We start from the raw sequence: 13,981 nt of genomic DNA, 5'->3' as shown, positions 1-13,981 counted from the left end.
ATACTCGACTAATTAATAGAGGTACTTTTTTTATATAATTAGCTGTTAAAGCGATTCATCAACTCTTTATAGTCTTCTAGACATATTTAGGTTTTCAAATATTAACATCCACAATAAGTAACATTATATAAGACATTAATATCCTGATTTAAGAAAGTTGATCAATGAGGTCATAATTTTAAGTCAATCTGTGTTTACAGAAATTTAGGAAATGTACATTGAATTGATCATTGATTTATCTGAAATGTGGAAAAACTGCTTCAGCCAGTTCAGAGTATTGTATTTAAGTTAATATTCATGATAGACTATCAGTCATTTTGAGGCATAAATTACACTAAACAAGAATTCAAATGTTAACAATTTATTGCAATTGTGCAACCCTAAAATATTATATTACTAAAATAAATTAAGCCACGCTGACTTTGCAAAACATGATGAAAAATCCAAAACATTGATATTAATTTCATCCTAAAACAACTGATAAAACTGGTTCATGCAAGCAGAGCAGCAGAGTATTTGGGAAACATAACTAGACCAATCCATGACGCCTTCTCTTTTCAAGTTGCTAATTGTGCAGCAAAAGACGTCGAAGGAGGAGGAGAAGCTCGAGGATGATAGAAACTAACCTTCTCACAGTCATTCTCCGTGAACTTGTTGAGCAGTCTGTTTCTCTGCTGGGACTTGAGATTTCTGAGCGTAGAGGCGATGATGGAGCAGACGTGTTCTGGGAAAGTCAAGTGACATGTCAAGTAAAGCTTCCACACTCATACTGTAAATTGATCAAAGATGTTAATTGCATGTATGTAAATTCATGGAAATAGTAAATGTTCACGCTACAGTGATTTATCATAACAGTAGGGCATTTAAATGCAAGTATGCAATGGTGATTTCCTCATGTCAAGCAAATTATTGACTCTGTAACAACAAATAAGCAGATTTCAGCATATTGCATAAGAGCTTCCAACATAACATTTCATTAAAGAGCTAATTGTTTTAGCTCAGAAGCATCATGTAGCACCAAACAAATATTAATCCACACCAATAACTGTAAAAAGAATGATTGATTGACACTTGATAAATTATTATGACACTCTCCAAGCTCAGCCGTGCTATCTTTTTACAAAAAGCACTGAGAATAGGAGGCGCAGCAAACAACGATCAACTTTAGAAAACAGTTTTCATTTGAGGGCACATGCTGGACGTGCGGTTAGGGTGGGGCTAAATTACACTTCTCATAGGAATGGACATTTTCTATTTCTCCAAAGAGAGGGGCATTAAACATTTGAATTGACTAAATTTGAAAGAAAAACTACATTCATCGCGTGTCCTTGTCAACCTGACTGATGCTCCGTATGGTGTTAAATGTTATTCAAAGACAATCTTGCTCAAAGGCTGCAGAAAGAGGTGACAGAGGATAATATTCCCCTGTGGATGACAATGCACTGTGCACACTGGAGAGGCACTGAAATTCCGGGATATACTACAAAGGGAGAAAACCGTAATTGGACTTTATCAACAAGGTCAATATTCTCTCTCAACAGGGCTCTGCAGTTGCTAAGCAACAAGAGTACAAGAATCAATCCGCTTTCTGCTTTTTGAAAAGGGATCTTGTTTACCGTCAGCTGCCTTTCTGCAATCCCCAACGACCTGCAGCGTCCTAATGAGACTTGAAGGCTGACAAAATTAAAAGGCCATAACAGCTGTTGATGTCGAATCTTTCAGATTTCTACAAATCTGCTTGACAGCAGCAACACAAAAAACTGCAGCACTGGACTGTGTTCCTTTCAAAGAAATGTCAAGTAAAACATCATTAAAAAATGACACTGAAATGAATGTACTGATTAAATGCCAATAACGTCTAAAAATGTCAATTAGCTTTGAAATAGATTTCCTTAATCCCCCTAACCTGCTGCACATCCTTCCCAGCCTGGTCCTTTTGCCTCACTCACCTGTACAATTCCTTTTCAGCATTAGTGGCCAGTCTCACATGTAACTCATCACATGCCTTTGATCTTAGCCACCATTCTCTGTGGACTGCAACACATCTGCCCATCCCACTTCCACCCCCCCCCCCCCCCAAGATGCTGCATCTTGCTGCCAGGGCTCTGACCTCACCTCTGTAGGAAGAGGGGTTGCGCTTTCATGGGATATGTGGTCTGTTTCAAACAAGTGGCAACTACAACTTGTTGAAAATGTCTATGAAGACATCTCAGCGGCTCACACACACACACACACACTTTGAGAGCTGGGCCAGGAATGCCATTATTCACACAGTGGTCCAGGAAGTAAATAAGGGTTCATCAATAAGGACCTCAACAGCAGTGCAGGCTCAAAGAAAAGTCCTGACGTTTTCTCTTCAAACTATGTAAAGTTAATGATCGATTCCATAAAATGAAGTGATTTTTATTCAGCAAAATCATAAAACCTAAGCTTGAAGGGAAAGCAGAGCCTTTTAACTCTTTGAGTGCCATTCACGTCCAAAAACGCTCAACATTCAACGCCAACCCTGACATTGAAATCCGCCTCTCTTCAAAAGCCAATAACTCCAGAATGAAAAAATGATTGGAACACATTTATTTTTCTAGATGAGACTTTAATCTTTCATTTGGTAGGTTCGGCGTTTGCATAGTCATAGTAAAGAATATTCTGTGGGGCTTGGAAAGTCAGGAAAAATGCACGAAAACTGGGCCACTGGCTGGCACTCAATGAGTTAATAAAGCGGTTTATTAAATTTGCTGAGGCGGGTTAATTAGATTTTATTTCATGATAGTGTAAGGATACGATCAGAATTTCTGTAAAATTCTGTAATATTATGGGATGTCAGAAGCAGCAGATGAAGTAGGACGTACAAGTCAGTACTGTGTGTCATGGATGTACGTCACACATGTTTGGTCAGAGGTTCCTTCATTTTGATGTAGACAAGGCTTACTTCCTGTACACAATGACATGGAGGCTAACTGCCTTTTCCAAAAGGGCACTACTTTATCAACTTGATCAAAGCGGTAATTGATGCCACCACCTCCGCACCCCGCAAGGGAATCTATTGATCGCTGAGTTTGAAAGGAAACAGCTCCTGCTGTGTTGAGAGCTGTCACGGGGTGAAGGTGAGATTACACTGTAGGAACAAGATGGAGGGCAAGGCTTTGAAAAGGGGCAATCAATACTTCATTTATATGCTTGGCTTCACACTTGAATGGTGAATGTAACTGCAATTAATGCCTTTTGAGAGTGTTGAAAGTCTGTGCACCAACCAAAATGAAGTTTTTTTGTTTTTGACTGTTCAGGCTTAATTCATTAAGTGATAGAAATGAAGCGAAACTAAAATGTTTCACACACACACAGCCATAGATTCACTACACAAATATTCATTATATACATGGTATCTGTAGGCACAGACACGGCTACATGGTTTGTCGTATCTTCATATAGAAAAGATCGAACTACCACCAGAGTTTCAATGTAGCCCCCAAGATAGATGTTCCCTATCTGACCGAAATACAGTCACTGGTCCCCACCTGTTCCTGAATATAGAATATATATCACTTCATTTTAGTCCAATAGATATTTGGGTGGAGTTGCAAAATGTTTCCATCAATTGCTAAAAAAAAAAAAAAGGTAATGCATGGCTAAATTCAAAGTACCAGATAATGTGATTTTTATTCACCAAAACTGAATCAGTTCATCCTTGAATCTGCTTGGATTCAAGGCACTTGAGCCAAATACCGTAAACAGTCCAAGTATGAAATGTACCTGGCCATGCTTTTTGCTGTCACGGAGGCATAAACAAAAAACAAAGGAACGAGAAAGTGAACAATGGCCATTGCTACCATATTGTCCTTTGATACAAAGAACATGTACCAACGGATCTGAGACATAAGCCACGACAATGCAGCACTAAAGTGATTTTACATGGAAAATGTGCACAAGCAAGACCAATTTTCACACCGATGATGATGAATGGACGCTGCTGCCACTTGTCAGATAATAATTATACGGTTGGTTAAATCGAGAATCTCACAACCTATGAGAGCGTTTTTTTGTACAACATCTTAAAAAGGTGGGCAACGAAGATGAAGTTTGGACGATTATTGGACAAAAAAGCACAAAAACCATGGTGGCATGAAAAATCCTTGCTTCGTTTTATTTGTAACAGAATAAACTCTTGGATTTTTAACATAAAACAAATGGGCTGAATGGGGCTTTGGACACGATCACTCCAAAACTTTAAAGGCATTCATTTCAGAGGTGGTCCTCGCCCTTGTGCTTGGGATTATTGTCTCACTGCATGACCCACTTCTGTTTGAGCTCCAACTCACAGAGTGACAACCTGACATTCTCCCTTTAGGATCTTCTGGTAGAAAAGAGAATTCATGTTCCCCCTCAATTGCGACACGTCATCCCGGCCCCGAAGCAGCAAAGCATCCCCGCATCATTATACAGACACCTCCATGCTTGATCGAAGGTCTGTTCCGTTCGTGCTTTGCTGTTTGGTTTGCAACGAGAGCCCGGTTTTCAAAACAGTGCAAATTTAGACATTCTGTCAAAAGCCCTGAGGGCCATGAAAGACGTATTACGGCTAAATCCAGACAAGATGTGGCGTCACTGTCGCGAGAGGCAATAACATGGAACCGGGCTTCACTTGGTGTCAACACAATCAAGATTCAAACAATTACAACCTCTGATGGGGGCCGGTGGTATTTGTAGGATCATCTGCAGGTGTTTATCCATTAAATGATGAACAAATCTCAGTATTTACTGCACAGACCTGCAGAATCACAGAATGTAATTACACTTTAGCATCCAACGCCTGCTTGCTGTTAAACTGAATCTGCTCCAACAAACATGCACAATGGCCAACAATGAACAACTGTTGTTGTAGTTGGCACCTCCAAAAATGGACAATGCATAAAATCAACCCATCATCTGGAACTACTTCACAGCAGCACATAACTTCTCAGCCAACTTTTGATGGAGGGTTATTTGTGGTCAGTGAACAACAATCATGTTCAAATGCTTGTATTCAGTCATCCTTCACTAAGCAGCCACTGTTTGTCTTATCTTTGCCCCATGGGGACAAACAGCATTACATGCAAATAACCCAGAGTGGGTGGGCCTGCATTAGTTTATTGATTGACAGCCCGAGGAGGTGCAGAGCACCTCTGAATGACAGAGGATAACATGTTGGAGCTACTTCAACAGGAGACAGATATGGTGTGAACTAACTGCGCCCTGGGGATAGCAATCAGCCCCCCAGGGGTCATGGAGACTGCGTCCACTGTCTTTGGGACCAGGAATGAATTGTAGCTCTGAGTTTTCAGAGAATGCCAAGAACAGGAAATTCAGGATAAATGATCAGTAGAACATGATGTACGCGCCATTTGTGTTTCAGCCATGTCGACTCCAGGTTTGACAACATACAAAAGAGGCGAGAGCGCATGGCAGGGAGAGCCCAGAGAGGTGAAGGCTGAAAACAGCCTCCAAGTTCATTTACGCGGCTGCATGCTGGAACCAAGGGTTGAATTTTGACGACAAAACGTGGAACAAAGTATTAATATTTTGTATTTCAGTGTACAGCACTAGTTTACCAATAATTAATTAAAGCATTCTGGCTTTCATATTAATGCCCCACAAAACTTGCCCGCCATTAAAATTGATGCACATAATTTAATAAGTTCCACTTCAAAAACCTGCAATGCTTTCACAATAACAAGAAAATGTCTGAGCTACTTAAGCCCAAATGCAATTAAAGTTAGCTATGCTTTTTTTAAAGGTTTATATGAAAGATGATATGCTTGTAATGGTGTGTAAAAAAAAAGAAAAAGAACGTAAACAAAAACTATAGTCCACACGATCTGCCGCATCTGAGCCTAAGTGGCATTTAAAAACATGTTTAAATGTTTATTGTGCTGCAGCTGAGCAGCCAATGAGCTATCTTTTTATCAGATCTGGAGTTACGCAGAGTCACGGAGAAAGCCATCTCTGCTCCACAGAAACAGCAGAGCGTGCGATATGACATCACTTCCTGTGACGCTATTGGTTGAATGCCGTCAAGCAATGTAAAACAGGGAAGCAGCTTGAAGCTAGTCGCACGTGTACGTCTGCGGCGTGGAAGTATTTTGAAGTGGCTGACAAAAGCCCTGCAATTGAGGTGCTGTTGATTTTATTTTAAATATTTGTGTTTAATACTTCCTGTTGCACTAGTCCAAGTCCAAAGTATTTTACTTATTACTTGAATGTTCAAGCTATGCCACAGAAGTGCTCTGTTTAAGAGTTAAATGTTGAAATAAGATGATAAAAAAATTATAGAAGTATCGGATTGGGACTCAAAATCAAATGACTGGTCAGGACATCCGTAGTTATTATTCTAAATCTGTGACATCGTCGTAGTGTCATAAGGTGCTTTCTGAACCTCTGACTGTGACCTCTGTCTGATCTGTCAATGATAAAACAATAATGCTACTGTTATAAAGATTCAATGTCCTGTATAGAAATAGGCTCACCATTTATCTAGACTGGTAATTTATGCATTTTGGTTTCTGACTTTCTCCAAGGAGAACAAAGGAAAAAGCACTTGAAAATGCAAACGTGTACAGTAGCAGTAAAAGCATACGATATATTTTCCAGTGGGACTTCATGCACTGATATCTGATTCTAAAGGTGGAGTGCATCCTGTCCTCTGCGGAGTCTTGAACTGTAAAATATACTGCGGAATGTCTCATTACAGCGCGGGCATATAGAGATAGAGCACAATCAATCCACACTCGCGTAAAGGGCAAATGTGAAGAAGTTAATTAGAAGCGTCTTTACACAGGGATCCAACAGCAAATCTCTCCCACTGAAACACTAATAATAGGATTACACTGCACGACTGACAACAAGGATTATAATCAAACTTGTATCATGTAAAACGCTACTGATCTCAATCTGCGCCACAGGCGCTCTGTTCGGGGAGCTGGGACGAACACACGAGCGCTGCATCTGAACGTCTTGCCTTTGAAATACGATTTATTTAATGGAGTTTTCTGCATTACGCTACTTTATCTCGTCTCTTAGAGTTCTGCCATGCAGTCATACATTCTAAATCCATGCGTTAATATCAGAGTAGATAATAATGATAAAGTAATGGGCTGATTAAATTCCATGCGTTATCTTGGTAATGAAACGCCCTTATTAGAAGCATCGTCGCCCATCTTTGGACCTTTGCTGCACATTTCCGACAGTCGATCCACAAAATAGTTTCATCGAACGCAGACCTGAGCCCACGCTCAAGCCGCATTCATCACTGCATTTTATGCAAGTTACTGCATTTAATTGCAAATACAGGTCATGATGAGGACACTCACGACACTTGAAGGTGTTGGCGTTGCATTAAAAAACAGCAGGTGCCTCTGTTCCCTCCCAATTCACCATCTCTCCACCAATCAAAAGCCAACAAGCTCATGAGAGCACAAAGAAGCACTTTTTCCAGAGTTGGATCCAGAGACAGAACGACGACTATTGTGCCTCAGCGTGTAAATTAGTTGTTTACTTCTGGTGCCTCTCGGGTTTGCTTGCATCATTAGCCGCCTAAATATAACAGCCAGCTGCCACCAATTTCCACCATACAATCTCACTTCGCCATTAATGACAGAGTCCATGAAACAATAAATGGAGACTGTTAAAAACAAGGAGAACAGCAGCATCGCGACAGGAATACTCATGAGCAGAAATCTGTCCCTTTTTTTTTTTTGTTTGGATATTTCTTCCCCCACTTATAAATGTCTCTGTTAATTATGTCATTCTTTATGCTCAAGTGGCCTGACAATCCCTGGTCATTCGCACTGTGTCAATTTCAAAAGGGATTTCACAGGGATCAATCTTTGCTCCGGGTGTTTATGGAGGACGGCATCGCGGTGTGAATGTAAGAACTGGAGTACAGACAGGACCGTACCTACTAATTAATTTTGTTCGAGGTGGATGATAGTTAATTAATCTACATTGTTATTGTGTTCCCCTGGAGAACCACTTGATTCACGGCACTTTTAATTAGTAGTCTTACTGAGGAGGCGGGTCCACTCAATACACGTTATATTATGACAGGGATGTCATTAAGCCTTGAGCTGTTTGACGAATCAATGGAAACATGATGGAAAATCATAAACAGGCTGAAACTCTCATCGCAAACAATACCAATCAGAACTAATAATAATAATGAAAAACCTTTTCCAATGCCGAACATGTACATATTTAATTGTTAAAACTTCTAAATTGCATCATTTTACAGACACCAACTGCCAAATGATGTATTTATTGGGCTCTCTTCCAACAGTCATTACTGCAGGCCAACTGATGTCCAGTCATGTTTCTCAATGCTGCTTCAATTACCAGATGGGGCCGCGTGTTTTAATTACTGTATTATATGACAATGTAGCATCATGATTATGTCCCACGTGACATGATTATTAATCCTGCATTTGAAAAATGACTGAAGAACAAATAAGAATGAATATGAACATTACTTTGAAGCTGACTTCATCATCTATTAACGACTGGACTTAATATGACTGTGGAGAAGAAGAAAAAAACACTATTGTTTTTGCCTTCTCCAAAGGTAAAGTCATTGTCAGATTGTTTGTCGTTTGGCTTCGACGCTAGAATATCAACGCTCTACAAACATTGCGAATGCCGTTTTCAACACGACACACACAGATGCCGTGCCACCAGACAAAGAAACACCATCTCCATGACCACGCCGTGGATCTCTGCACCACCATAACAAATGATTACAGCAATCCACAATGTACAGTATACCGCATTTCAAGAAACACAAAATGACTGCACATGGTACATGCAGTTTGTCTTTCCATTTGTCCTGTCTCTCTGTGGCGATTCATGGTAGTGATGATCCTCTCTGACAGTAATTGACATGATCACATTTGCTATTATTTGGAGCCTGGCAACATAGCATCAGGCATTCAAATTTAAACGTAAAAAAATCTTCCAAGGTGTATCTGTCTTTGGGCTCCGACGTGCAGTGGGGAGAGGCTTAACCACTAAGATGGGTTATCTTCCCAACTCTCCCTCCTGTTGCTTGTGGAGTTCAAAGGTTGATTTATTCTATCTGTTGGTGAGTCAGGACACAAAGGAAAGACCACTTTTCCTTCTCTGCAGGGTTGGGAAGCCCTGGGATCAAACGTAATGAATACAGACAGGGAGTGAGGCAGGATTCCACCGTTTGGACATCAAAAAGGCAGAGCGATGGACCTGGTTTCTACCCATTTTTGTTTCAGTTTATTCTCCATTGAATTCCATCATCCTGTTTCACAGAGACATCCTATATTTTTCTCTCTCTCTGGCTTTCATTTGCACTTATCTTCCACTCATAGACAAAGGGAGGCTCCAGAGCGCAGTCAGGAAAGTCATTCGAGATTGGATTGATAGTGTAAACTGACAGGCTGAAGAGGCAGAAAACCGTGATACATGAGCAGATTAGGAGGAAATGGGCGTAACTACATGCAGAAAACTCAGAGCGGGAACACAAACGACTCTGCCGTGACAAGTGCACTCACTTAAATTAGTGCATTTCTGCAAGCTATGGATTTTTAATCTTGAAAAATACAATTTATGATGTGTGAAGGTTGTTAGAGAAATAAGCATCACACCATCAATCATCATCTAGACTACAAAACATATACCGGTACATATTAAAAAAAAAAATTTAGAGCTCAAATAAAACTTTAAAGTAGCATAAATGCTATTCTTTGATGATCGGCAAGGAGTAAATAATTTAAATATATGAAAACAAATAGCTGAAACAAATTCTCTTATGTAAAACAGATTTATCTGGGCAAGCACCAAATGTATTCTAAATATGTACAATATATACCTGTTAAAATAATTGCTAAAGTGAACTTCTGGGTTTGTACACCTTATTACATTAGATCAAATAGCACTTGATCACATCCACATTCCATTTCATAGGAATAAATTGAATTGCTAATGTAAAAAATAATAATGATGGATTCAGTTTTGAAATCAGCAAATCAGAAGAATTATTTCTTTAAATGGTTGTTAAATGAGATGTCAAGTATCCAGAGCTGGAAACAAATACGGAATGTTAATGGATTTAAAGAATTGGAAGAATTGACACAAATTAAAGTATGTATTTATATAAAACACACCAAACCAAAGGCAACTAAGCTTCTTAAAGTTTGGATTAGCACCACAGAACAACTAACAGACTAAAAATATTGTGATTCCTTGCTGCCTTCGAGAATACTTGTCACTCTCAGCTGTTGCTTTGCCTCATGTGCAAACAAATATACATGGAATTTAGAGTATATATTAGTTCAGTACATGACAGACTAATGGATAGACACTAGCCTGTTGGGCATTTCGATGTGTACAGACATACGCCCGTAAATTATGTAAGTACAGCTCTATTGTGGGGGCTAGTGAAAGGGCGAATGGAGCCGATTGCAGCCTTTTCATGGTTCTATTAGTGACCAACCTTCATGCTCCTTCTCTGTGGTACCAGTTTTCTTCATCTTCTTGGGAGTTTTCATGAAAAGAGGAAAGATGGTTCGCAGCCCCAGAATGTCAACAAATTTATGACAGTTATCTGCTCCCTCCGGTCCAATCATCCCATGGTCCAGGACCTTCAGAGCGCTGGTCCGAGACATCTTCTTTTCTCTGCAGCAAAGAGAGAGGAAATAATGCTGAAGTCAACAATAATTAACGTTGTGTAATGCGTATATCCACCACAAATCAATGAATGTTTCTTTGTAAAAAGATTCTTGAGTTTCTAGAAATATCACTTTTGCAAGAATGACGAGTACAACCACGTTCAATGTGTTGTGGGATCTTCACTAGTAAGAAAAGCATCCCCTCATTAACCATCTCCGTGACAACCACATCCTCCTGACAACCGTCCCTTTAAAGCCATGGTCCATTGAAGCAGGAACTTCTGTAGCATTCTGTAGCACCTGTGCCAACGGCCAAAAAAAAGTTACTGTGCATAAAATCAACGAAAAATGCTCACAACTGTTATCGACTAAACTACAGACGTACCCCACATTATAGTACAGCCATTAACCAGTAACTCTGTGTTCCCTCAAGCTTACATCTGTTTTCCATCATGCAAGTGCTGGCATCAAGGAGAGGCCGACTCACTCTCCGCTCTCTTGACACCCCACCAGCACCTTTTACACCCCTTTCTCAGGAAATGTACCGTAATTCCCGGTGTACAAGCCGCTACTTTTTTCCAATATTTTGAACCTTGCGGTTTATGCAACGACGCGGCAAATTTACGTATATTTTCCCACTTTCTTTACGAGCCGTGTTTCGTTAAAGCCTATTTATTTTCGTTACAAAATTAACGTCCGCCCGCCCGGAGGGAAAGCCCCGCTTGCGCGGAGCTGGGGAGATCCGCGAGAAGGGCCCGGCGCTCGTCCAGAGTCGCCGCCGCCGGACCGCCGTACCCGGTCCCCGCCGCCTGTCCGCCATCCGCTACGCGGCGTCGGACGCGCCGCGTAGCGGGGAAGGAACCCACCCCCTCGACCTCCCGGGCATCCCCACCCCTGCCGCACCAAGCTCCCGCGGACGGAGGATGAGGGGCACGGGGGCAAGGGGGACGGGGACACCCCGCCAGGCGCGCGCGCGCGCCGCGCAGCCTCCGACGGGCAGAGAGGGGAGGGCGACGGGGCGACTGCTCCCCCAGCCGCGGCTCGAGCCCGGCCCCGCTTCGCACCCCAGCCCGACAGACCCAGCCCTTAGAGCCAATCCTTATCCCGAAGTTACGGATCTGATTTGCCGACTTCCCTTATTCTAACATGCCAGAGGCTGTTCACCTTGGAGACCTGCTGCGGATATCGTTACGAGCCGTGTTCCGTTAAATATCATTTGTCTCAATGCACTTGCGGCTTACGAATATGTGCGGCTTATTTTAGTACAAAATATATAATTTTTTTAATTCAGTGGGTGCGGCTTTTTCACAGGTGCGCATAATAGTTCAGCAATTACGGTAGCTGTCTGTCATGTCACTTCTTCCATTCCCTCCAATGACAGAAGACAGCGTTTATCTCAGAGGAGGGACACATATTTCAGGCAGTTGCATCCGGTGCTCCAGAGAGACACATTAGATGTGATGGACGGCTGGAGAGGCCAGGGGAAGTGATACATAGTGAATTTTTTAAAGGAAAACTGAGCAATCCAGTCAGCAGACAGCTGACCAACTGTGGTGTCCCGAGTGTCATGAACTCTGCTGTGGCCAATCCAAACGGGTGGCGACGAGACGAGTGAGGTCATCTCGTCTACGAGAGGATGGATGGATGGATGGATAGATGTTGTCTTAGTTGCATTTCAGTTAGAAAGCAAGAAGTCATCAAATGAAAACACTAATAAAACTGATAAAGAGACATAGCGAAAACCCTGGTGCTGTAACCAGGTTACTCCACCACTAAAAAAAAATTCCAACTCATTCTTAATAGCCACATGTCTGCGTGCTCCTCCTCCAGTTTATCAATTCTCTTTCCCTGGTTAACGTTTAAACTGAATTCAGGTTTTGCATTCCAATAATGAGATATTGATCCAAACCTTACTTCTACAACAGTTGTGAAGATTTCTTCAACGTGTCTTTACGAATCTTTGAGGCTACGTCTCATGCTTTTCTCTGGTCCAGACTGCAGACTGGATTCGGCTGGCTGCCTCTTTAGCATTAGCGCTGACAGAAGACATGTTCAGTGCAGCGCTTCTTCCTGTTCTAATATAATATAATATAATATTAATGTTCTTCTAAGCACCAGAAGGCAAAGGCACTGATCGGACCCTGGTCCAGACTCGTAGCTCCAGAGACGTTCTGAGCTGGGCTCTGCTTCAGATGCTTGCCTTTTAAAGAACATATTTTATAGCATTGAGGCACTCATCGCTTATGAGTACTTATTGCAAAGCTTCCCGTTTTGGCAGATTACTTCAAATATTATTTTATTCGAGCTTCCCTCAAGCTAAAAAAATATATTTTCAGTAGTAATGCATGAGAAAAATAAACTCCAACAATTCCCTGTTCCATCGAGATTTTCATTTTGTTTTCCAAGAATGATAAAATGATGGTTTTTAGAGTTTAACAAAGTAGTCTGCAATTGCCTCTGCATTTCTGGTGAGCACTGTTGTCGGTGCTCATTTCAAAGTAGCCACACTTGCTGGGCTACCAATTAATGACAAAAATAGCCGACAATAATTGTTCAACAAGGATAGTGATTAAACCCAAATTGTAAAAACAGAAACTAAGAGCAAGGGAGGAGACTGACGCTCATGTAAGCTGAGCATCAAATGCATTCCTGCTTCCAAAGAGACGTGGATGCCATCTATTACTGTAAACATAAACAGGTTACAATCGTTTGCAAATATAATCCTGTGTTTTACCAAGCAGGGAACCTCCCGCCCTGGGATGACCGAGGATGCTCTGTCACCCCTACCAGCTAACAAAGTATTTTATCGCCCCTCTGACGGTGATGGTTCTGAATCAAGCAGCAAAACAGCAAACCCTGTTGCTGTCATTTCTCATAGTGCAGTGCAGTCACACCTGAGCATGAGATTCATTAGCTGAAGCCCTTCTCCTCTGAGGAATCGGTCCCGATTGGCTGAAAGCATGAGGCAGGAACACAAAGCATCAAAGAGGTTCTCCATCATCTCCTGTTCTTCCGCCGTGGATGGGTTGTGACGTTTGAACACCTGAGATGGAAGGAGGGCGGGAAATCAATAAAAGGGGAGCGTTTAGAAAGAGAAAGAAAACACGACGGTAATGTTGCATTAGGATTAGAAATTTGGGAATGTGTTGAATATGTGCACTTTTAGCAAGAGGGAAGAAACCTAGCATGACAGAAATCTTAGTCGGGTAAGGGATCCAATTAAGCGGAGGAAGATGCAAGGTGAGAAAATGCCAGCAGTAATTTGGACTTTCACCTGGTGGGATTAATAAATAAATATCTTATTGGACCTGGCTACA

General features: G+C 41.5%; 1 protein-coding gene across 1 annotated transcript in view; it reads right to left on the bottom strand.

Moving 5' to 3' along the window:
- Nucleotides 1-13,981, bottom strand: part of LOC137916173 (beta-catenin-like protein 1) — a 45,824-nt gene that overhangs the window by 18,576 nt on the left and 13,267 nt on the right. The window contains exons 10-12 of the mRNA XM_068759253.1: nucleotides 13,559-13,707; nucleotides 10,490-10,671; nucleotides 627-724 (exon numbers count right to left, since the gene is read on the bottom strand). Coding sequence (XP_068615354.1) covers nucleotides 627-724; nucleotides 10,490-10,671; nucleotides 13,559-13,707 — 429 coding nt within the window. The remainder of the gene's footprint in view (nucleotides 1-626; nucleotides 725-10,489; nucleotides 10,672-13,558; nucleotides 13,708-13,981) is intronic.

Source organism: Brachionichthys hirsutus, unplaced genomic scaffold (genome assembly GCF_040956055.1).
Source record: "Brachionichthys hirsutus isolate HB-005 unplaced genomic scaffold, CSIRO-AGI_Bhir_v1 contig_310, whole genome shotgun sequence".
Lineage (NCBI taxonomy): Eukaryota > Metazoa > Chordata > Actinopteri > Lophiiformes > Brachionichthyidae > Brachionichthys > Brachionichthys hirsutus.
This window is presented reverse-complemented; position numbering and strand designations above follow the sequence as displayed.